Source organism: Schistocerca gregaria, chromosome 8 (assembly GCF_023897955.1).
Source record: "Schistocerca gregaria isolate iqSchGreg1 chromosome 8, iqSchGreg1.2, whole genome shotgun sequence".
Taxonomy (NCBI): Eukaryota; Metazoa; Arthropoda; class Insecta; order Orthoptera; family Acrididae; genus Schistocerca; species Schistocerca gregaria.
The window spans coordinates 168,737,221-168,764,057 of record NC_064927.1 but is presented as its reverse complement, the minus strand read 5'-3'; the positions used below and the strand labels follow the sequence as shown (position 1 = coordinate 168,764,057).

Here is a 26,837-nt window from a genome sequence, read left to right as displayed (position 1 = left end):
TGCTAACGACTGCGTCGCAGTGTTACTACAGTACCATGGCAAGTTTCACAAACGAGGGACACGCCGACATCCAACTCACCTACGGGCTTGCAGATGGAAAAGCTGAAGTTGCAAGGCAACTATACCATGAGGTTTCCTAGCCGGCGCTTTCCATCAGCAGAAACGTTTTACTCTGTGGACAGGCGCTTGAGGGAGTATGGTGCATGTGTAGTGCCTCCAGGATTTAGTGGTCATAAGTGACGGTCGATGTACAGTGCGGATGACAAAGAAAAAGTGTTACGAACTGTTGTGGAGGACCGAACAGAAAGAACCAGGTCTCTCGCCGCTGCATTTGGAATGCCACAATCTACTGTTATGCGAGTACTCCATAGAAACCATTACCATCCCTTTTGAATCCAAAGGTACAGGCATGATTGCCAGAATACTACCAGAGGAGGCTGGACTACTGTAACTTTATCCTACGGCGTCAGACCCACGACCAGCATTTTTCACGAACAATACTGTTCACCGACAAAGCCTATTTCACAAAGGAGGGTATAGTGAATACGCATAATGGGCACGAGGGGGTGGAAGAAAACCCCCACAGCACAGTGACACGAGGGTACCCACAATGATGCGGTGTCAATATCTGGTGTGGTATTATTGATCACCATTTCATAGGGCCACATGTGCTATCACAAAGGCTTACAGGAGAGCAGTATCTGTGTTTCCTGGATGCTACAGTACCAGAATTGTTGGAAGACATTAATTTGGCCTCTCATATGAACCTGTGGTACATGGATAATGGTGCCCCCGCTCACTTCAGCGGCACAGAGCGACGTCACCTGGACAGTGCCTTCCCTTCGAATTGGATCAGTCGTGGAGGCCCTGTAGCATGGCCAGCAAGATCTCCAGACCTGAATCCAGTGCATTTCTTTTCGTGGGGCCATCTGAAATCTGTGATTTATGAAGGAGAGGTGGTTGATGTCGACATTCTTCAACACAGAATATATATACTGTGATATTATGCAAAGAGATACTGACATGTTGGATCATGTTCAGCAATCCTTCCTTCGAAGTGTTCAACTTTGCCACCCACATTGTGGGCGTCATTTCGAACATTACTTATAAACCGCCACTGCAGCATCTGGTCACGTGTTTCTATGTTAGTTTCGATTTGTACAGATGTGTTGTTTGTTTGTATTAACTGCCACATATCTTTGTAGTTGTATTTTGTATTCTGCATCTATATACTCATGTCTTAAAACTAAGTCTGGGACAAAAAACGAAATTATAAAACATGCATGTTCGATAGTCCAGCCCCTCATCACGTTTCTTTCCCTATGCCAACTAGCCACGATATATAATACCGGCCAGTGTAACTGGTACGAGATAGATGTGGGCGCTGTCATTGCTCGCAGTGTCACCCAAACCGTCGCTTGACGCCACATGCCTCGCCTTCTCGGGAGTGGTTAGACTACCTACAACACTCGCATGTTGTGCCCTGCTGCTGATCTGTCCCCTTGGCCAATGTCGGCGCACAGTAACACCCGAAAGTCCACTTCATATTTCCAGACTTTTACCATTCACTTGCATTGTCATTTATTCACATAGGAACATGCGGAAAATGAACTTGTTTGTAGATCAGTGTGTGACAGTTTGCACGACGTATTTTTCCTCATTTATGACTCACCCTGTATAATCATCTACACAATGATTGGGTTGGTGTTTCAATAATAATATGAATTTTGGAGTACTTTCTGCAGAATTACACATATATTTTCAGTCATTTCACTTCATAATACAAATCAATAAAACACACATAACTCATTCTCCATCCTCGCACTTCAAGCTCCCCCAACCAACTGCACAAAAGAACAAAGATTTACCTCTAACAACTTGTAGCAAAGAAATTGCTATTCTATATTTATATATATTATGCAAAACAATCTTTGGAACATAATTTCATAAATGAAATAAAGTCAATTGTCCGTCTTTTGTGAGAAGTCCATAATAATCATTGTAATTACATTAAGTACAATTAAACATTTTTGCATAGCTATGTAGTAGTGGATCTTTGGTTTTTTATCTTTTTGGCGCGCACTTCAATGATCCAAGATCAGTTAGTACATTCTTCTCATCATTATCAGTTTTATTACAATCTCCAAAGGATGTATCACTTACTGATGCCTGTTCATTTTGAATGATAGCTTGGATAGTAGTACTTTGTGTGCACTATCTTTTAGATTTTTAACAGTCCAGGCTGTGTTTAGAACTCTGAGAGTATCATGCTCTTCTAAAGTATCGTAATATTCTTTAGGAGACAAGTGGTAGGTGTCTTTGATGAAGGATGGGAGACTGCATGTAATGGGTTGAAGGTGTTGATCTATGTAGGCAGAGATACGTTCTGTGGGGGCTTGGTAACCAGCTACAATGGGGCAGCCGGGATGATTGAGTTTGTGAATTTTAGGAAGAAGGTAGAAGGTAGGGGTGCGGGGTGTCTGTGGGGTCAGGAGGTTGATGGAGTCAGGTGAAAGGTTTTGTAGGGGGCCTAAGGTTCTGAGGATTCCTTGAAGCTCCGCCTGGACATGAGGAATGGGATTACCTTGGCAAACTTTGTATGTAGTGTTGTCTGAAAGCTGACGCAGTCCCTCAGCCACATACTCACGACGATCAAGTACCACGGTCATGGAACCCTTGTCTGCCCGAAGAATGACGATGCGTCCCACAACTACCCTCCCGACCTGGTACAGAAGCAAATTACCAGAGCCACTTCCTCATCCCCTCAAACCCAGAACTTCCCCCTGAAGAACCCCAAAAGTACCCCACTTGTGACCGGATACTTTCCAGGACTCAGACTCTGAATGTGGCTCCCCAGCAGGGATACGACTGACTCAAATCCTGCCCTGAAATGAGATCCATCCTTCGTGAAATCCTCCCCACTCCACCAAGAGTGTCTTTCCATCGTCCACCTAACCTTCGTAACCTCTTGGTTCATCCCTATGAAATCCCCAAACCACCTTCCCTACCCTCTGGCTCCTACCCTTGTAACCGCCCCCGGTGTAAAACCTGTCCCATGTACCCTTCCCACCACCACCTACTCCTGTCCTGTAACCCGGAAGGTGGACATGATCAAAGGCAGAGCCACGTGTGAAAGCACCTACGTGATTTACCAACTGACCTGCCTACACTGTGAAGCTTTCTATGTGGGAGTGACGAGCAACAAACTGTCCATTTGCATGAATGGACACAGGCAGACAGTGTTTGTTGGTAATGAGGATCACCCTGTGGCTAAACATGCCTTGGTGCAAGGCCAGCACATCTTGGTACAGTGTTACACCGTCTGGGTTTTCTGGATACTTCCCACTCACGCCAACCTGTCAGAACTCCGGAGATGGGAACTTGCCCTTCAGTATATCCTCTCTTCTCGTTATTCACCAGGCCTCAACCTCCGCTAATTTCAAGTTGCCGCCGCTCATACCTCACCTGTCATTCAACAACATCTTTGCCTCTGCACTTCCGCCTTGACTGACATCTGTTCCCAAACTCTTTGCCTTTACAAATGTCCGCTCCCAGGATTGGAATGACTCCGTACCCTCTCCCTTAAAACCCACATCCTTTCGTCTTTCCCTCTCCTTCCCTCTTTCCCGATGAAGCAACCGTTGGTAGCGAAAACGTGAATTTTGTGTGTATGTTTGTGTGTCTATCAACATGCCAGCGCTTTCGTTTGGTAAGTCACATCATCTTTGTTTTTAGGAAAATTTTATTGAGTATGAGATCTAAATACAAATAACTTCTCTTACACTTCCCATTCCATGATGACTCTCTCTGCCCTTACATATACATTTTTATATCATTTTTAATGGCTATAGTTACTTTCTTTTGATCCTTTCCTGTTCTCTCATTTCCGCTGACAACTTTTCACCTTCATGGAACTAGTTTGCTAGGTAGGGTAACTTATCCTTTGACATGCCAGACATTCCTCGGAAACTGGTAGGATGAACAGACACTGCTTCACTATTCCTTTTCCTAATTGAAACTTCACTGTCACAGTTTTGTTCCTTATTGTATCCGTGGTGTCAGCTATTCTGCACTGAGCTGAAGAAATATTAAGAAATTTTAACAGAAACTTATTTTGATCCATTTTATTTAATGCTGTTAAGTGATGGTGAAAGTGCGAAGTATCTTAATAGCAGAGTGCAGCAGCTTTATATTCTTTCATTCCTTTAGCTTTTGAAGCTGAAACCTCAAGGCCATGATTGCATTCAATGATAGGTTCCTCTTTACACTTTTTACTTTGCATTTCAGATCAATGTAAGCTCTTCTTGAATCTGCGTTTTCTCCCATCGGAACCTGCTTTGACATGTATGCCATTTTCAGAATCATAAGAATCATCATCCATGCTGCTCCCACTTGCACTACTTCTTTGTAGCTGTACACATGAGTGCCAAGTGAATACTTGTCTAACAGTAAGCCGCAGATATTCCGACAACAATGAAATCTGATAGCAACGCTATTCCCACCAGTAAATACTGTTACAATAATGAGTAATACCACTTAAAGCAACCAGTATACACCATTATTATTAATTGCTTGCTGAGGAAAGAGCACCAAGATTCAAGAGAGTAATTACATTGCATTAGTTGGCTTTTGCTCTAAGTGTAAGAATGCATAAATTGTGTTTTGCTAAAACTTTGTAACTGTGTTGATACACCCAGCAGTAATCAGCCTTTGCAACCCCGTAATATCTTATGCTACCCTTGGTTATTTATGTATTTATTTGTTTGTTTATTTGCTTCTTTCGAAAAAAATTGACAATCTGCAATTTGCACTTTAGTAAAATGGGGTCATCAAATGCAGAGTAATAGAAGACAATAGTGTTTCAAAGGTCTTTGTAGGTGAAATAGAGGCGTCATTATGTCTTACTTCAATACCTAATGATACTGTTTTTTGTTGAACAACACTTTTAAAATCTAAAATTTTTTATGAGATGAACATGAAGACAGTTAAAATTGTTTTACTTTAAGTAGCTGTTGAATTTTTGGTTTGATACTAATTAAAGTACATCTGAGGCCACTCTCCATGTTTTCTCCTGAGCTCTCTTTGCCTGTACAGCCTAAATCTGTTGCCCTCCACTCCTCCTCCTGGTTGGGAACTACTGTCCTAGATAAAATGAAGTTTCATGGGATTGATGGGATAGCCAGTCAATGGATAATTTCATATTTAACCAAAAGAATCTAGAAAGTTGTACTTAGTAATTCAGTAAATATAATCCGGGACATAATTCTTTCTGAGGAGGAATCACACATGGCATACCCTAAAGCTCAATCTTAGGTCTGCTATTGTCCCTCATATACACTCCTGGAAGTGGAAAAAAGAACACATTGACACCGGTGTGTCAGACCCACCATACTTGCTCCGGACACTGCGAGAGGGCTGTACAAGCAATGATCACACGCACGCCACAGCGGACACACCAGGAACCGTGGTGTTGGCCGTCGAATGGCGCTAGCTGCGTAGCAGTTGTGCACCGCCGCTGTCAGTGTCAGCCAGTTTGCCGTGGCATACGGAGCTCCATCGCAGTCTTTAACACTGGTAGCATGCCGCGACAGCGTGGACGTGAACCATATGTGCAGTTGACGGACTTCGAGCGAGGGCGTATAGTGGGCATGCGGGAGGCCGGGTGGACGTACCGCCGACTTGCTCAACCCGTGGGGCATGAGGTCTCCACAGTACATTGATGTTGTCGCCAGTGGTCGGCAGAAGGTGCACGTGCCCGTCGACCTGGGACCGGACCGCAGCGTCGCACGGATGCACGCCAAGACCGTAGGATCCTACGCAGTGCCGTAGGGGACCACACCGCCACTTCCCAGCAAATTAGGGACACTGTTGCTCCTGGGGTATCGGCGAGGACCATTCGCAACCGTCTCCATGAAGCTGGGCTACGGTCCCGCACACTGTTAGGCCGTCTTCCGCTCACGCCCCAACATCGTGCAGCCCGCCTCCAGTGGTGTCGCGACAGGCGTGAATGGAGGGACGAATGGAGACGTGTCGTCTTCAGCGATGAGAGTCGCTTCTGCCTTGGTGCCAATGATGGTCGTATGCGTGTTTGGCGCTGTGCAGGTGAGCGCCACAATCAGGACTGCATACGACCGAGGCACACAGGACCAACACCCGGCGATCTCCTAACTGGCCGTACACCTCTGGTGATCGTCGAGGGGACACTGAATAGTGCATGGTACATCCAAACCGTCATCGAACCCATCGTTCTACCATTCCTAGACCGGCAAGGGAACTTGCTGTTCCTACAGGACAATGCACGTCCGTATGTATCCCGTGCCACCCAACGTGCTCTAGAAGGTGTAAGTAAACTACCCTGGCCAGCAAGATCTCCGGATCTGTCCCCCATTGAGCATGTTTGGGACTGGATGAAGCATCGTCTCACGCGGTCTGCACGTCCAGCACGAACGCTGGTCCAACTGAGGCGTCAGGTGGAAATGGCATGGCAAGCCGTTCCACAGGACTACATCCAGTATCTCTACGATCGTCTCCATGGGAGAATAGCAGCCTGCATTGCTGCGAAAGGTGGATATACACTGTACTAGTGCCGACATTGTGCATGCTCTGTTGCCTGTGTCTATGTGCCGGTGGTTCTGTCAGTGTGGTCATGTGATGTATCTGACCCCAGGAATGTGTCAATAAAGTTTCCCCTTCCTGGGACAATGAATTCACGGTGTTCTTATTTCAATTTCCAGGAGTGTATAATAGCTTTTATTAACAAATACTTTCATTTACATATTTCTCCATTACTATGTTGCCTATTGGTAACTGATCACTGATAGGGATAAGTACAAATTATTGGCATGGGTGTCCACCCCTGGCAGCTGAGTGGTCAGCATGGTGGAATGTTATGCCTTACGGCCCGGGTTCGATTCCTGTCTGGGTCGGAGATTTTCTCCACTCAGGGACTGGGTGTTGTGTTGTCCTTATCATCATCATTTCATCCCCATCGACACGCAAGTCGCCGAAGTGGTGTCAACTTGAAAGACTTGCACCAGGCGAATGGTCTACCCGACTGGTGGCCCTAGCCACACGGCATTTCCATTTCGATTGGCATGGGTAAACTGCTACTAGTATAATCAACAAAATAATTTAAGAATTTTTTAAAGTTTTTCGAAGACTGCCTGGCAGAATAACAGTTGTGAGTCATGAGCAAATGAAAAGTGTGTTAAAGAAAATATAAGTTGAGAGTTCAGTATAAGAATTCCTGAACACCTGAACAGGGGTTTGCAAGAGGTTCAAGAACTTAACCCACATATTGTTCTGACTGCTTATTTCTGAGCCAAAAGTACTGTTTGTGAATGGGAACTGTTATCCTGAAATATAATGTCATGTGTTATAATGCCATGTGTTACAACTGAATGAAAATAAGCAAAACAGACTAGTTTTCGTGTTTAACTAACACTTATTGCCGATACTATTCTAATAATAAAGGTAGCAACATTCAGTTTGTGAATAAGATCCTGATAATGAGGCTTTTCATGACAGCTGACAATCTATTTGAACATGTAGGAATTTGGATTTTTCGGGCTCACTAATCATATGCCCATTCTGTGTGATCATAATGTTGGTTTTAGCTGAATAATTGTGAGTTAGAAACCACAAAAACTGAGACTTACTATGATTTAGCATCAATTTGTTTTCTACAAGCCATGAACTTATAACTGATGTCTTGAACTGTGTGCATGCACGTGTGTGGTGTGCGGTGTGCACACGCACCAGCGCTCACACACACACACACACACACACACACACACACACACACACACACACACACACGCGCGCGCGCGCGCTTACCGTGTATGACTGGTCAGGATTTTTTAAATATTTGTCTCAGGGGAATGTATTTGTGTTGTTCTCATTTGTGAAGTAATTCGTCTACATTTTCGATCATTTTTTCTTTACTCGTTTTCTCTCTTTTTGGTTACAGTGGGCAAAAGTGCTGTTCAATTTTAATCTGCAATAGGAATACTAATTTTTTTTAAATTGTTTAATGACAGTAACAGTGGACTCATTTATTTCACATTACAGGCTGGAGAATTTTCTGCTACACATAAAGGAAAACACATATAGGAGAGCTATTGCTTCACCAAACATATGAGATTTTTTAAAACCAAAGAGGAAATTGTGATCTGGAGTGTGGTGCTAAACAGGCTACATTTTCGAACCCTACTGCTAGACACAATCTTAAGTTCAAGGCATCACACCACACATCTGAACTGGTTAAAAAGTTTCATCGCCCAAATTTTTCATCTGCTAAACCAAAACGGAGACAATTATATTTGATAATGTATTTTGTTCTTTGTAAAACATAGTTTTGTAACAGTAAAAATGGATACCTCAAACAGAACTGAAGTAAACTTGTTGGGATCGTGAGATATTTAAGTCTGTAGGAGGGTATTTCTATTCAAGTTACACTGTTAAATGTAGGTGAAGTGTCGAGTGAAACGCTTCAAATTTTGACGCGCCATTTTTTTTGCAGTGTGTGAAAGAATACAAACATGATGAAAAATTGGTTTCTTGTACAGCTGCTAACACAGTAGTAATTAAGAGTGAAAAGAAAGAGGAATGAAAATGTGTTCAGAGAAGTTCAAAGTGGTTTTGAAAGACCTATTTAGGAACTGATTGTTCAGCCCATATTGTGCACAAACCACTAATGAAAAAAATTCATGTCTGGTGAAAAGTGCAACTGAATGATTGAAGTTTAATGTTTTCAGTGAACTGTTAAGACTTATAAGTAATTTCAGAACTAAGTCCTGGGTTGGCAATATGTCCTGGGTCGTGTCCAAAAAAAATATGGTTACCCCTTTGGCATCCCTACTTAACCAAGCTCCAGTCAAATGCCACCTCACATCTGTTTTATTACTGTGAGGAATGCTTTATTACTGTGAGGAATGACCTGTTACTGTCTCTTTTTAAAGTATGAGAGGATCCAATTGTGAGTTGCTAATCTTATTGTATAATGGCCCAACTATTGCCTTTAATATTTTGTGTGTGTGTGTGTGTGTGTGTGTGTGTGTGTGTCATGATCATTTGCCCTAATTAAATCATAGAATACACATAGTGTTGCCAACTTTCTGTATAATTCTGTATAGTTGGTCGTAACTTGTGCAGACACTGATGGCATAAAAATAGGTCTAGGATTGCGTACTTTATCCCTTTCTCCTTTTTTATACAGCAGTTTCACTACAGAGTGTTTTAAATGTTCGGTAAACTGATCATTTCTGAAGAAATGATTACAAATAAAATGTGGCTAAGTACAGGGCTAACATATGGAGCACAGTGCTTTGGTATCTTGCTAGCTACCCCATAGTATCCATGAGAATCCTTAGTTAGTCTTCAGTGATTTAATTACTGACTGGATCTCACCCTGTTAATATCACAGAGGTGTATTTCAGATAGCAATCTTGGAAAGTTATTTTCCAAGAGTATTATAAGATTCCCTGTGGAAAGTAAGATTTTATTTAATTCACCTGCTCTATTCAGAAAGTGGAACATACATGTATCTGACTTGTCAATAACAAAAACATTTTCCATTGACAAGTTTGTGCCAACCATATAGACTCACTCATTTCATCAAACAATTCATTGTTGAAGTGAGATCAGTGCAAGAGTGGTTGGGAAGCACTCCTGTCAGTGTAACCTGACCATATTACAACAGCAGATATATAATTAAAGCCTACATTCCCCAGCTTATCATAGCTTTAGTTGTCAGTATCATGTTGGTTTATAATGGCACTAGATATTATGGAGTTTGGAACAAAGAAGCCATTTGACTGTGATTTTTATCTCTTCAAGTCTCTCTCAAATTCTAGAACAGTCATCCAATGTGTAAAAAACACTTGCAGAACAGTCATCCAATGTGTAAAAAACACTTGCTGTTGTTTCACAAGGGAAAGTATCCAGGTGATGAACTAACATTCTGACAGGCCGTAGGCTGAAACATCCTAAGTTTTATAGCTGACAGTGTGTACCTAGTTAATGCAGCATCATTTTTCTAGGTCTACTGCATGTGAGAATCTAGGAAATGAGACACTCTTAGGGAACTAGCTGTTGAAGCTAATGAAAGAGTGACTGCAGTTAAGATACAATGAGTTATTATCAGTGAAATTTATCACTGACCTATGTCACACTTCTTTGTGTGTTCCTGTTCAAGGTGATTGTGGCTTTGTTCATTGGTACTGATTTGAGTCCTTTTCCTTCAGTCGTAACGTTGGTCTTTGGCCATTGACTAAGTGTCATTCGTGGTTTCCCTTACCTTATAAATGACAGTCTGTATAGTACTTCAGAATTATTTATCTTCCTATCTCTTCCCAAGTGTATTCTATATCTTGACAAAATAATTACAGGTCTAAAAAGCTCGACAGCTGATACACTTTTTCCTTTAGTTTTTTTCTGAAGGCCCCACTTCAGTTGCTCCTATTTTGACATGTTGGAAGTAGGTCTTTCAGGTAAATTGTATGCATTATGTTAGCTAAAAATTATTCCATTCCATTGTGGCAGGTCACTACAGCAACCAATTTCAAATTATTCAAGAATAAAAATTATCTTGGTTGCAAAATTATTTAATGTCAATGATGTGTTTAACCCTTCTGGGGCATCATCAGATTGTGTAAAAGTAGCTGGATGTGTCTCATCCATCATGAACCCATATAAAATGGAAAATGGACACAACAGTAACTGGGTATGTAACCCATCCCCCATTGAAACATTTAAAATTGAAGTTGGGCTGTGAACACACCAGCTAACTCCACCGTACCAGTACAAAATAGGACTACACTTACAAAAATGTGGTATGAGCTGCATACACTGCCTTGCACTTTATGTGTTTTTATGACGTATGGGCTACATATCCAGCTACTGTTGCATCTATTTTCCATTTTATATGGCTTCGTGACAGATAGTTTGCATATTCATTTGCTTTTACACAATCTGATGACACCTGAGAAGGGTGAAATGCATCATTGATGTTAAACAGTTTTGCAACCAAGAATGTTTTATTCTGGATTATTTTAAGTATTTTCTCTATCTCAGTACCACCTGCTATAAATGCAATATTATGGTCTTGCAGAACCTGGTAGCCAAAACACACACCACTCAGAAAATGCTGGATGAACTTGTTGAAGACTTAAATACAACATCATCTGCTGTTAACAATGTAACAAATTCCTTCCTTTCACTGGCAAACACGCAGTTTGTTGAGAACAGAGTAGATGATGATGATGAAGAGACGAAAGTTACAGCTGACTCAACAGTTCCCTTGCAGAAGGTTAGTATTATTTTTCTTTAATTTTGGTATTGTTAACTTAAATATGTTTTATTCTTATGTATGTAACAAAACCTTTGTAATCAGGGCTTGCAAGCTTTAAAGATACCTACACAGTGAAGCAACTGGACTGTTAAGGAGCTTTAAACTCTAGGGCTCCAAACTTAAGATCCATTTTCGACATTATCTGAGAGAGAGGGCTAGTGTACACTTACTAAGATAGGAACAACTGGAACAGTGCTGACACAGACGTAAATGGGAGAGGAGGGGGCAACAAAATGGTATTCTACCATGAAGTTTTACCAATTTATAAGAATTTTCAGGAGAAGGAGACAGATAGGAAGAGGTAAAGGGAATGTTGAAAAGTAAAGAAAGAGGAAGCTCAGTAAATTTTATCAACAGTTCTAGCGGTTATTTTTGTGAACGTTTAAGTGTGGTGCTGTGTTTTGTTCTTGTGAGTGTGTTCTTGACATAGTCACTATAGCTAGAATATTATTTCTTTGGTGGATTCAAATTAAAGAAACATAAGCTGATACTGTGGCTGTAGACAGTGGCAACTGATCTTTCTTTCCAGCTGCCCCCTTACTCCCTCACTACACTATACAATGGGCTCCTTTGTTCCTTCTGCCATTCCATTTATCAGATACAGTGATGCATTGTATGTAGTCTTTGATATGTATCAATGCCATTACGGCATTTTCTGATGTCTTATACTGACCTATGTAGTCTTCATCTTGATCTTTTATTATTTATTTCATTTTCATTGTGAGATAATTAATGTCCTATTCCAGTCTGTTCTCTGATCTATATGCTGATTTTAGCGTTGTCTCTTGTAGAAATTCCGGTAATGTATCTCTCTGTGTTGTTGGCTGACTAGCTCCAGGTTTTCACAATAAAAATGAATTTTTCAATGCTGTAAGTCTAAACTGGTAGTGCACACTGGTTGTACACTTTTGTTTCAGACATTTTTAAAGTTTAATGTGAGTTTCTCCTGGCACATAAAATGTTGAAATAACTTATGGGGATGCAGCCAGGTGGCATATTTGGCAACCGTCAATTAAATGACAGGTGCACACCCTGTCATTTTCAAGGCATAAATGCTGCATTTGTGCCTTTAAAATGACAGGACATGCACTTGTTGTCATATCAGTGGTTGTCAGAGGTGTCACCTTGCTGCATTTCTGTAAGTTAATTGAACATTTGAAATTTGGTTCTGAAATAATTTAGCAAAAGATCTGAACTCTTTTTAACATCTGTTTATTCCTATTGCTGTGTATAAAGTTGTCTTCGTCCACTGCCAAAGAAGTTTAACCCATTGCAGTTGTGGGGGATACACATGACATACCAGAGTGTCACTGACAGACTTCCAGAGGCTGTCAAGTGATACCTTCTGAGTAGTTTGGTATAAGGGACACACAGTCTCCAGCAGCTTGTTATGGAGTTAATGCTTGCTTGATCTTTTTTTTCTCCAATTTGCACTGCCTCTGTATTGCACTGAAAATGCACATATTGTCAGTACATGGTGTCTATCTTGTTTGGAGACAAAATTTTTCCATTCACTCACTATGCTTCATACTGACAACAGTAATGCTCATTATATTGGTAATTCTCAAGTTTGCATTCAGTATGGCTTGATTTGTTGTAGGTTTATTTTTCTGGCAGTGTTGATTATATGTGAACAATGATAGACAGCAGTATGGATAGAATTACTGATGAAGGGCTAGCTAGCTTCACTGAATGCAATGGAAGAATGGCATGGTGATGCTAAACTGAGCTATTCCTGGAACAGTGGCAGCCACATCACAGTACTTTTGCATCTGAGGGTTGTTGCATTCCTCTTTGTTTTGTGTTGTAAGCTTTGTCAATTCCATATTACCTGCTCCTTCATTTTCAAAGAAAAAAAGACAACTGAGATAACAAATCTATTGAATCATTATTACTCTGTACTGGATACCATGAATCTCTTATAACAAAGTTCTCACAAGTTACTCCTCAACAACTTCTGAATGTCTGTTGTGGATTTCTGGTTCACCTTGTATATGCTTCAGGCACATTTTCTCAGCATTTGGCCAATATTTTCAAATTCATTTTTGCAATATGTAGCTAGAGTCAACCCAAACAAATACTGCTCATCACATCTTTCATGCGACATCCAGTGTCAATGGCAAGCATCGACCCCTTTCTACCCCTCTGTTCCAAACAGAATGTTTTTTAAACTGAAAATTTATGTTCTGCTTCAGTAGAGTGGTCCCAAATTAGTTTAGTGTGTATTCATTTTATTAATATGTATTAACAGAGATAGTAAAATACAAATAATAAGCAGTACTCCAGAAGCAGCTGAGTAGTGCTGCTGCATGGTGGCAGCCATGAGCATGAGCCAGGGTGGTGCAGTCATTGCTGGATTACTAGTTATTTTTCTTGTCTTCCTGCTCATGTTAATCCATATCTATAAAATTAATAGGTACTAGACTAATTTGGGATCACTCTTTCAAATGGGTAACTCACATTTTGCTTTTAAAAACAGTTTTGTTTACAACAGGAAACAGATTGACAGTTTTCTTCGTAACTGGGCGGCAGATGTGATGAGCAGTCTATGTCTGAGCTGACTCCAGCTGCACAGTACAAAAACAAGTTCTTCCATTCATTGTTGAAGATTATTCCCACTAAAAGATAAACACTGCAAATAAATCATCATAGGAACATTGGTTGAATCATTGCCTTGTTTCCAGATGGTGTTGGTACAGATTTTGTTCATACTGAGTCAAAAGCTTTGTCAGAATCATAAAGCATGATATCCTCATCAAGTTGATTGGGCTGCACACTGGCTTATGATGTAAGGGCATGAATCGAACGAAAAATTAATTCACACATCAGATTATCGACTGGTTGTGTGGTGTACTTGGCCAGTCTTTGCCTGGTTTTTAGTTGCTTTACCACACATGCTAATATGCAAATACCATTTGATTCCCCATCTCTCCCACTTCTGAAACAAAACAGCCATGTAGTTAAAATGTGAATACATGCAGAACAAAGTTTGTGATTGACAGACCAATGGCGGAAGACTTTCTTCCCATAAAGTGAGTGACAATTGTGATGAGCAGGGTACCTGCCCACAGAAATAAAATTAAAATAATTGTTGAATCATGGTTTTGCAATTTCACATCATTTGTGTAATACCACAGGCTGGAAAAATTTCAAGAAGGTGGATGTACATCATTAAGCACATGAAGGTGATTTGAATACGTCTTCAATCTTTGTCATTTAACATTTTCCTCTTTTTTTCTGCTGTACAGACTCCATCTAAAGCTGAAGTTGAAGCTGAAACAGTTGATATGGTGCGTGAGGCACTTACTATTGGTATGGGCATCATGGATACTATGTTTGAGACCATTGAGGTTCCAGCAGTAAGCGACAGTGAAGAAGATGAGAGTTCAGCAAGGTGAACTACTTTCTTAAATGCGCATTACTTCATTAAAGGCAACAGAAACCATGAAAGCATTATTCTTAAAATTGTTTAATAATAATCGTATATACATTTATCAAATAATTGCTACAGAAATCAGACTAGTCTTTAGATTTATTACTTTTATGCTATCATATTGTTTTAAATGTGTAATTGCAGACGGCAACTTGTTTTAATCAGAAAAACAGCCAGAGTTGTAAATTTCACTTTTCTTTACTTGATGACTAGTTTTGGGTCAGGATCCTTTTTCAAATCATTTTGCAGGGCAGAAAACCAAAATTGCAATGAAGTAAAACACGGCTATTGCCAAATTATTAAATGCATGTCAGTAATGCGAAAATATTGTTTCAAGATATACGTACCAGTCCCAGTATGTAAGAAACATGTCATGATAACAAACATATACGTATACAAAGTGCGCTGTACGTGGTGATGATGTGCTTTACTGTTTGATGAGTTTAAGTATTTTCTGTGTTTGGTAGAAGTTTTAAAAATATTAATTTATTGATGATTTGTGGTGTTGTTGTATTAATTGCTGTATTTTTGACGATTGGAGAATGTTTTAATAAATAAAAAAGATATTTAATATATCCTGTAGGACTGTAGCTTCCAGAGGGTTTTGAGGTTTCCATACAGCAGTGAGAGAAGTAGACTGCCAGTTACTTGTATGCTCTGTTACTGCTTGTTTGCACTTTATTCTATGTATATGTTTGTTATCTTGACATGGTTGTTATATTTTGGGAAATACCATTTTGAATATCTGGTACATCTATACTGTCTGTTTTTTTGATGTGCAATTAATAATCTGATAACAGTTTTATGGTACATGATTGTAATTTTGCTTTTCTTTCCTGTAGAATGATTTTTTTAATGAGTCCCAACCCGAAACTAGTCATGAAGTAAATGGAAGTGAAATTTGCAACTTTGGCTGTTCTCTGTTGTGTGATAAAATTATTGGAACATTTTCTTTTCTTTTTATAGTTCTTGGAGGTGATGAAATTTTGTATTGAAGTACCAAAGATTTATTAATTTCATTACCTTCTGAGAAGCATTTATTTTTTGATACCATAGAGCATTACTCTGTTCGCTATTTACTCATTGTTTTCAACAAATCAGTGTGTCCTTGGATACGGACAATCAGTATAATATGTTTTTGTGACTCAAATCAGGTGGGCAGACATAAAGAACTAAAAATACCTAACAAAATAATTTTATCCGAGATACCTCATTCTCAATTTACCTGAGGAAAATGAATATTTTTATTGCTCTTTATTGTATTGGTGAGATTACAAAAAGTAGTTATGGTTAAAACTGCCACCAACCACATAAGGGTGGCCCTGAGAAAGCTGTTAAAGTCAGATACTTCTGGAACCATTTAAAGTACTGTAATTTTGTTTTCTCCGAGATGAAATGTAAAAATGTCTTCATTAACAACATATAGTCTCTCTTGTAACCTTGCTGGACAGCTAAATGGGAGTTCAGGAATATCAATATGCATGACATTGTCGTCCATGCCCTATGAGGGAAGCCCCTGATACAGCCACTTGGCCCCATAAATTTCTGTAGTGGGCCAGTATAAGGCAGCCTGCTGGCTTGCTTTCTCTCAGTTTTTGCTTTGTTAGGTGCTATTATCTGACACTGCTTCCACGAGTGGACTATGACTGCCACTGCTGTTTACCTGTAATGGATTGAGCTTTGTTTGGATAGCAATTGCTGTGTGTTCCAATTTACTCGATGACTAGAGTGATGGGCCTGTTAACTGCATTTCACGAACTGGCATATTTCCATATAGTGCTTCTACTTGATGATCTCATAAGTATAACCACCGTAAAACAAAGTAGCTGTGCTTCGACTTAGATAGCTTTCAGTCAGGTACTATTATTGTTTGGTTTTGTTTGCTAATGGAGAGTACAATCTGTGGTTACAGAATACTAATTTTGTATTCAGTAAATTGTTGTTTACCTTAAAGTGAGGGACACCATAGTCTAATTGCAGAGAAATCAATGGCAACTTTAACTTTCAAATAGAACCTTGGTATAGTACTAAACTGGCTATCTTACGTGGAAGTTTGTGTTACCATGTGGAACTGTTACATCCAGCTGACGGGGCACTCAAAACTTGATGTAGCCATCTGGATCCTCCGCTCCACAACCAGCTTTCTGAACTGCGAAGATAGCAGTTAGCCTTAGAACACATTCTCCACTCCCACAATTACCCTGGCCTCAACCTGTGGTAACATACTGTCTCCACACCCTCCACACAACAGTTTCCACCCTCCTCTGTCCTATCATCTCCTCTCCACTCTCATCTCCCACAGTCTTTCTTTGCCATCCTCTGCCAACACATCCGTCCATCTTTATCCGCTCCTCTCCTTTTCGCTCCCTTTTTTGCCCACCTCCCAATTCCACAACTTTCCAATGCTGCGACTGTTGGCTGCACACTCAACCAAGACAGTATTTGTCTGTCTCCCCACATGTACACTATTACCCCCCCCCCCCTCCCCGCCCCCTCTGACCTGAGATGCTGGAGTTGGTGGTCATGTGCGTATGAGATGCTTCTGTGTATGAATGGTGTGGTTGCCTCCTTTGCTAATGCAGGTGTATACGGCCCGGGACATCCGGGAAAAACCCGGGAATTTTTTCATCCAGTACAAATCCAGGTAAAACCCGGGAATTTTTTAGAATTCCGGGATTTTTCATTGTTTTAGATTTCAGTTAAAGTTTTATAGGTTTGACGTGTAAAATCTGATACGCTGACAAAGAACTTTCGTCTACTAATGCTGAATAATCCTGCAGCAATGAAACATAAATCAGAGAGTAACACCAAAATAAAAGTTTAGTTGCATAGAAAATGGGTAATTTACACAATGCACAGACCAGTTTGCCGACACCGAAAAGTGTCAAAGGCTTTAGGTCGAAGATTATGCAGTATGTCCATGACAGCTAACGTGCATTCGATGTGCGTGACGTCTCAATTGTTTACATTCCTAACAGATCACCAGAAAATATTATGAATAGTGGCTTGAGACGCATTACTTTCAAAGTAAATTTCCACGCAAGATGATGTATGTTATTGTGAGAATGTGCAGTGAATTTCTTAAATCATAGGGCGTTATAACTCTCATTCAAAACATATCACTTTGAGGATCAGCCATTTTAGAAATGTCAGGCCCAGAAGATAAGTAATTTATGCCACTATTTAAAATTTTACTGCCACTATTTAAAATTTTACTGCCACATTTGTATTTGATATGACTTAACGTGTAACATACACTAAAAAAAGACCGAGCTTCAAGTTAGTTTTCATATTTAATGTTGTTCTTTCATAGTTAAAAAAATTATGCAATCAATGGCAAAAAGTGTACTTGACCTTCAAAAAAATGTGCATAATGTGTTACTGAGCAATGTCACAAGTCTCTTCATGCCAGAACATTTCGACTTTTCTACGCAACTGATAATCATTTTGGCACGATTTTAATTGCCAAATTAGAGCCTGTTAGTAGGCCTACGGACTTCCCATCAATGTACTACTAATAATAGTGGATTCCAATAGACGATGCAATTCTCGTTCGTACATACACATCTAGTTACGAGTTAACTGGTGTAGAAACACATTTTGCTGAGTTGAGCGAGCTCGGCCTACCTTCGTAACGTACGCGCCGCGGCGTGTCTTTCTCGTAGGCCTCATGCTCTGAATAACTGCCGTCATTCGCTAGCGAGGTCACGCGACATGAGCTACGACTGGCTGACAAAAGTGCATAGCTCCACGCAATCTCTATTTTATAGTTTCGGAAGCTACCGTGCTGTAATTTGTGGAATTTGTGTATATACTTTCGCAATGCGAAAATAAACTCTGTGTATATTGTCTTGCATCAAACAACTTCCCAAACGAATTGTTTTCCTGGATTTTGTTTCCTAAAGTCCTGGGACGTCCTCCGCCGGTATAAGACCTTTATGATTCTAAGGACTGATAGGTTTTACAGCTCTGAGGGAATGTATACTGTTACTTAACACAGATGTATTTTCACCCGCTTTATACGTAATTTCATCCAGGAGAAATTGTGTTTTTAACCGGGAAAAATCCGGGAATATTTTTTTCTTGTCCACATAGACACCCTGTAATGAAGGCTGAGGACGAAAGCTTTATGTAAGTGTCTTTTAATTGTTAATTGTGCCTGCTTGCAACTTAATGTGTCTCCTTTACAGTAAGTAGTGTTATAATTTGTTGTTAGAATACTGCACAGACATAGCCAGCACTTGGTGCCTCTACCCTTTAGTGTATAACTTGACTTGCTCCACTTACCTGCTGGCTCTGCATCATCTTGGGATTTTTACAGAACATAGTATGTGTGTGTGAATGAATGCTTGAATTTCTTCTTTGAGCTTACTACGGCAGAGAAAAAAGTCCAGATTATGACAAATAAGGTGAACGTGCAGGTAAACTGATAACGCCTTCACATCCTACAAAGTGACTGGGAAAGAGCTGAATGAGTGCTTTCCTAGCCACAAGTGAATGGTTAGCTAGTACCACACACATATTTGCATTTTAAACAGTTTCTTTTTTAAGAAATCGGCTAGCACTGTTGTGAGAAATAGTGCACATGCTACCTGCTCAGTGAAATAAGGATCTACTATATATTCTTGAGTAATCCAACACCAGTCACTCACATTGTGCTGCCTTTGATGTACAATGTATGTAGGCCCATGCACATCTCACCCAACTCAAATAAGGCATCCAGTTTTTCATGGTTTGTAATTCATGTTTAGTTTTAGTCACTCTACACTTTAAGTGTAGTGTGTTTTCATTTGCATAGCATTCTAGTGCTTATCCAATAACATCTTTTTGAACTGTCATTCTTGTTGCTGTATGAAGATACCTTGGTAGATACAACTTTACTATTATCTGTGCATTCCTTTTTCATTTGCCACAAAGAAGTAGATAATTTAATTTCTCTCACTCTATGAAATACCTCTTTTAAGAAGTAACGAGCACTTTAGGCATACTACAGAACAGGAGGATACACAACCTCTTTGCACCTTCATACTAGTATTGCAGTGGTGCAACTTGCTGTTTTCTTCTTACCAGATGCAGCATGTTTCATTATTTGGGTAAACATTACAAACTTCCACAGAAGCCAGCAGGCAGTCCTGTACTCTGAACACATAAATGAGTCCTAAGTTCTAAATATTGTACTTCTTCTGGAACTACTTACCAGAATGTAGAGAGTGTAATGTAGTTACAATGGTCTTGTTGAGGTCTGTGATACTAGCAACAGAAATACTATACTTATATTTGAAAATCAAAATTGGTAAGAATATGTGTAGTTAATGTATCTATGAAAAGAGAGAAATTGTTGTTTATTGAGGATGTCCTTACAATTCATCTACATGAAAATGGAATTGTGATATCGCAAAGTATTCTATAAATATATGAAGTGAATAACTTGGCTTGTATTATCTCAAGTCATGTTGACTCTTCTTTGGTTAAATATTGTTTTGCAAGTTTAATGTATGTACCATGATTACTGCTTGCATGACAGTATACTACTGATTGTTCTATCTGAGTAATATTCATGGACTCTTAATCTTTCTGTTCTTTGAAATGTATACACTGTATTGATTGTAAACGACACTTGAAAAATTTTTGCTGGACTAGATACTTAATTCAGAGTAGAACATTCAGATTTCGGCAACCACCCCATGGTTGTGGAAAAGCTAATCTCACGTTGTATCCACTCTTGTGAAAATGGTAGTATTACAGCATAATTTGAAAGTGTCTGTGCTGTATGGGAGAAGACTCTAGCAAGACGAAGCTCGGTCTACGAGGCGTGCGCATGTAGTGTACTTGAGCTGCACATCATCACTAGAAGCATTGTCTCCAGACTTGAATGCCAGTTCAGCACGCAGTATTAATGTGTTACATGTAATCATCACAACTCTACAAAAAATAGATTATTTCAGTTTTGATTTTTTTTTTTTTTTTTTTTTTTTTTTTTTTTTTTTTTTTGTATACTAGAAACCAATTGCAGTGTAAAAGCTTTCATAATCCAAAGTAGGTGATACATTTCTTCAGGTTTCAGATTTCAAACTTCCATTTAGAACATGGAAGATTTGTAAAATAGTAGAGAATCATATGTTAGTTTGGTCTTCTAGTGATAGAAGAAGGCCTGCCTTGTGCCCTCTGTGGAGACAAAAGTAAATCTTGTATTCCATCATGTGTTCCACAGCATGGGGCGTATTATACTGCGGCCAGTAAATCCTTATGCAAACCGCCCATTGCCATTTCTCATCGGTTCACGTGAATTTTATGAAGATGATCGAGTGGGGCTGGCTGATGTGTTCAGTGATGAAGAAGAAAGTGGTGTTCCTGGTGCTACTGAAATACCATCTAGTGAGAGTGCCAGTGATGTTGAGGCTGATTACGCCATATCTGACAGGATGAAACGACGAAGGGTATGTAAATGAATGTTACTGTCAATTATGAACAAATTAAATTAACATATTTTACCTTACTGCATGTGTTATTGTGGGCTTATAAATACTCGCCTTCAGATATCAACATCCATATTAACATATGTAGGTGGTAAGGTGAAAGAGACAGGTAAAAAGGTGATCTTTCAGCATCTTACCTTTTTATATTTCATTTTCCCCTGTTTTGTTATGTTCTTCCCACTTCTGTTTGCCATTTCTTTTTATAATGTGTTTTATGTGTACTCTTTGATATATAAGTTTAGTTTTCATTTTTGATCTACCACGCACTAGCAACTCTTTAATATTGTGTGATGCTTATTCCAAAACGAAGGGCCATTTTAAATGTTGACAAGTCAATATAAAGTTGCATGAATGCAATAATATTGATTGCTTGTGAAGTCACTGATTTCATACAGTAGTTGTATGATTGTTGGCGAAAGCAAATGAAAAAGGCTTCAAAAATTTGTGTGTGCTGTGATTCAGTTTTTGTGTTTGAAAGGATCTAAAGGTGCTCAAATTCATCAAGAGTTGTGCCTAGTTCATGGGCCTACACTAATGAGTAAAAGAACACTCCTGTCAACTGGTTTAGTTTTCAGGCTGAGAATTATGCAGAGGGGTAGAGGCAGCTAGCGCAACATTATGAAAAGTGCTTAGACTGAACAGTGATTAGGTTTGTGAATTAGATTTGTAGAAAACTAAAACTGACAAAAGTTTAGTAAGAAGATTTTTTTTAAAATAAGGAACCCTTACCTTTTAAATAAACTTTTTAATCATTTGTTAGTTCTGTCTTATATAACTATTCAAAAAAGCAGATAAAAATTTGTTTGATACCTTCCTGGGAGCAGCCTCCATTCCTTTCAAATTAACAACATAATTTTAGACCAGATGCGACTCGAATTCAAAGAAATAATAATGACAGCAATTGAAAGATTTATACCAAATAAATTAACAAATGATGGAGCTGATCCACCTTGGCACACAAAATGGGTAAGAAACAACGAAAAAGTATGCCAGTTTTAAACAAATTCAAAATCCCCGAGATTGGCGATCCTTACACAAGCTCGAAAGTTAGCACTCACTTCAATATGAAATGCTTATAATAGTTTCCACAATGAAACTGTCTTGAAACACGGCAGAAAATCCAGAGAGACTCTGGTCATATGTAAAGTACGTTATCAGAAAGACACACTAAATGACTTCTCTGTGCAATAGCAGTGGAAACACTATTGATGACAGTATTGCAAAAGCAGAGTTATTAAACCCAGCACTTTGGAGTTCCTTCACCAAACAAGACAAAGTTAATATTCCAGAATTTGAATCAATAACAACTCTCAACTTCAGCAACTTAGAAGTAGATAACCTCAGAGTAGTGAAGCAACTTAAATCACTCAATAAAAGCAAGTCTTCCAGTCCAGACTGTATTCCGGTTATGTTCCTTTCAGAGTACGCTATTGCAATAGCTCCATACTTCACAATCATATACAACCACCCGCTCGACAAAAGATCCGTGTCCAAAGACTAGAAATTTGCAGAAGGCACATCATTATTCAAAATAGACAATAGGAGTAATCCACTAAAATACAGTTCCATATTATTAATTGTGTTCAAACATTATGAATTACATTGAAGAGAATGGTCTATTGATACACAAATAGCATGAATTTAGAAAACCTCACTCTTATGAAATACAACTAGCTCTTCACTCACATGAAATGTTGAATACTATTGGCTAGAGATTTCAAATTTATTCTGTATTTCTAGATTTTGACACTGTACCTCACAAGCATGCTTGTGGAATATCATCTGAGTTATGTGACTGGTGTTTTGATTTCCTGTCACATTTTGTAGTAATTGATGCAATGTCATTGAGTACAACAGAAGCGATTTCTGGCTTTCCCCATGGTAGTGTAATAGACCCTCTGCTGTTCGTTATTTACATAAACAATTTAGGAGACGATCTGAATAGAATAGTTGTCATAGGTTGTTTGCAGTTGATGCTTTTATTTATCATCGAGAAAAATCAGAAGATCAAAACAAATAGCAAAATGATTTAGGAAAGATATCAGTCTTGGCAAAAATTGGCAGTTGACCTTAAAAAATGAAAAGTGTGAGGTCATCCACATGAGTGCTGAAAGGAATCTGTTTAACTTTGGTTACATGATAAATCAATCATATCTAAAGGTCATAAATGAAACTAATACCTAAGAATTACAATTATTAACAACTTAAATTGGAGAGAATACACAAAAATGTTGTGGGGGAAGGCAATCAAAGACTGTGATTTATTGGTAGAACGCTTAGTAGATGCAACAGATCTACTGAAGAGACATTATGCTTGTCTGTCCTCTTTTGAGTACTGCTTCACGGTAGGATTAATGGAGTACATCGAGAAAGTTCAAACTAGAGTAGCAGGTTTTGTATTATTGAGAAACAGGGAAGAGTGTCATGGACATGATACAGGATTAGGGATGGACATCTTTAAAATAAAGGTGTTTCTTGTTGCGGCGGGATCTTCTCATAAAACTTCAGTCACCAACCATTTCCTCTGAATGCAAAAATATTTTGTTGACATCAGCCTACAAAGGGAGAAATGATCATAATAATAAAATAAGGGAAACTAGAGTTTGTACGGAAAGGTAGATGTATTTGTTTTATCTGCGTGCTGTTTGAGAGTGGGAGAATAGAGAATCATCGTGAAGGTTTTTCGCTGAACCATCTGCCAGGCACTTAAGTAGATGTAGCTTGCACTTTCAGTCTCTCCTAAGGTTTGGGTTTGGGTTGACTTTCCTTGCACTGGACATTTCTCCATTAGCTGCCCAATTTACTTATGCAGAACTTTTTTAATATATAATTGTGGGCTTTCAATTAAAATATGTTACTGTAACAGCTTCACTGGCTGAATGCTGAATTAACTTTTAAGACATAGTAACCTTGGACATGAAATGTGAATGAAATAATCATATTAAAAGCATAAAGCATGGTGAGTAGGCACTCCTCTAATGTTGAAGTGGGAGAAAATATGAATTTAAGCATTGTTCACTTCTTGTAGATTTTGTTGTGGAATTGTTTTCAGTGACTATTTTGGTTTGAATTTATTGCTGTCCCTCCTCTCACCTAACACAAATTTAAAAATTTGAATAGAATTTCTAAAGAATTGTGAAATATTTGCAAAATTTGACCTTACATAGTGCCAAACATGAAGCAGGCATCATTGTTTGTATTATAAAAGTAGACTACTGTGTTAAGTTTGAGAGTCTATAATTTATAACACCAAAAATAAATTTCAAAAATAACTTGCAATGTGTGAATGATGATCTGAATTAATTTCAAATTCTGTGGGTGCTGGAATTTTTATCACTACTTCTACTTTTGTTGGGACAGACTGCAGAGAAACACAAAGTATCTTATGAATCACAGAAGATGCTGTACTTCTTCTCTTATGTTATATTTATCCAGAATTGTGGCAATATTGCTTGGTATTTTGTGGATATTTCTAATATAGATATGTCCTGGAGACAAGTGACATTTATGTTAGCTGGTTTTCTATTTTTGTACTTATCATATTTCCCTTCTTTATTGTAATGAGTCTTTTTCTGCCATAGCTTAGATTTCATAATCTTTCTACCTGTACTTATACCACCATCAGTACCTCCCCCTTCTATTCATGCCTGGTAATGCTGGTGTGCATCTGTATCTACAATTATATTTGTTACTCTTTTCTTGAATAATTTGTTGTTATGATCTGTTTTTCTTTCCCCTCCAGTTCGAATAGATAGGAATGATGCAGTATTATGAAGGTATAACTAGAAAAACGTAAAATATATGCCACATTTTGTAATTGTGATACAAATAATCCATTTCAATATCATATGATTAAAACAACATTACACCTAAAAAATTGACTTCATTGGCACTTTCGTGCAAAGACCTTGGTTACATCTGGTAAATTTAGAATGATGTAGATATTTGTCCATAAAAAATTTTAAGTACTGAAGAATTCTTTGAATAAGGGTAAAATGACATTGAGCTTCAGTGTTTCAGTAAGGAAGAATATTTGCATGTAATTTAACATGTCTTCTCATGTGTGTCACTAAAGGGAAAAATTTGTCCTTAAGTCTTGTATGGATCGTCCTCTTGTTCTACATCATGGTTAAAAATAGAAGCTACATGGATAAAATGGTAATGAATATATTTGAGTGAAAATGAAAGGAAAAGAGAGAATTCATGTTTCAGTAGCATCTTTGTTTGTGTCTATCATCTCTGTTGCAGACTCTGAATCTCTGAGGTGACATAATTAACTTCTCTATCCTCATCCCTCTGATTCCAGATACCTAGTGTCAGTGGAAGTGAAAATTCTGAGCCTGAAAGTGAACAGCTGAACCCACCTATGAGCCATCACCCAAAGCAGCAGCATGTGGCACCTCCACCATCAAACATGTTTGGGGAAGAGAATTCTCATAAAGTACCAGATGAGCAGCCTCCTACAGGTGTGGTGAGTGGAATGATTAGTGTTGAATTTAAACTGATAATATTTATTTGAAAAGCAAGCCTCATGCCTCTACTTATCATTTTATAATGTTGACTGAAGTCCCATGAGATTTAGGGACAGAGGTGGTAAGGGAAAACTTAGATGTCATAATCTTACAGTATAAAAGAGTCAGGAAATGGATTTAATTGAATTGTTCGAAAAGTGTGACAAATGTCATAACCTTACAGTATAGCAACAGTCAGGAAATGGATTTAATTAAATTGTTCAAAAACACTATCACTTTAATAAAAGATATATCTCATTGACTAAATGTAAAAGTGTTTGGTTTTTTGGTTCTTTGTTTCCCTAAAAATGTAGTGTAGTATGCCCTCTTTGCAGTTATATTTCTTGTTACACTCTATTGCTATTGTAACCTGGATAAATTTCAAAAGCAAATTGCCCCAGGTAATGTAATTCTGTGTGATAGAAGCTGTGAAGTTTCATCAGAGTTGGTGTCTGCTTACAGCCTTCAAGAACAGACATAAGTTGATATATAATAGCACATTTATGTGCTTTGTACATGGTATGTTTACTATTACTTTCTGTTTAAGGTAGATGGTTGAATCTTACTCTCTCAAATTTGTGTTCCTCCTCACCATAATCAGCACACCATTAAGTTAATGAAATTAATTGCAAGCTTTCGCAGCTGTCTGCAAAGATATTTTCCTCTGTCGCTTTCCAGGCAACTATGTGCACTACTTTGAAATGGGACATGTTTGTACCTTATTTGAATGCCACTACTTTTTGATACCCACTGTTCAACTATTCTTCATCTTTTTCAAGTCATTAGACTTTCAAGAGTGCTCCTTGCAGTACCAGATTAATTACAACAGTATGCAACTGTAAATATGCCCTTTACTTAGCATATGATCCAGTGTCTATCATCTATAAACAACAAGAAAATGACCTGTATATTACCTTTGTGTAAGTGGTGTCTGTAATTATGTTGATCATGAAAGTCTCTGTAGGTAAATCTTTAACTGGGATTCCAGTTGTATTTAGTGTGAACCAGTTATTGCGGATGTTGTTCATTATATTCTGATTTGCATTGACCACAGCTGACTTAAACTG

The 26,837-nt window shown here is 38.7% G+C and overlaps 1 protein-coding gene across 2 annotated transcripts in view; it reads left to right on the top strand.

Moving 5' to 3' along the window:
* LOC126284873 (WASH complex subunit 2) overlaps nucleotides 1–26,837 on the top strand; it is a 204,574-nt gene that overhangs the window by 29,628 nt on the left and 148,109 nt on the right. For both annotated transcript variants that reach the window (XM_049984113.1, XM_049984112.1), the window contains exons 3-6: nucleotides 11,111–11,308; nucleotides 14,599–14,744; nucleotides 20,995–21,220; nucleotides 25,566–25,730. In XM_049984113.1, the coding sequence (XP_049840070.1) occupies nucleotides 11,111–11,308; nucleotides 14,599–14,744; nucleotides 20,995–21,220; nucleotides 25,566–25,730 (735 nt within the window). The remainder of the gene's footprint in view (nucleotides 1–11,110; nucleotides 11,309–14,598; nucleotides 14,745–20,994; nucleotides 21,221–25,565; nucleotides 25,731–26,837) is intronic.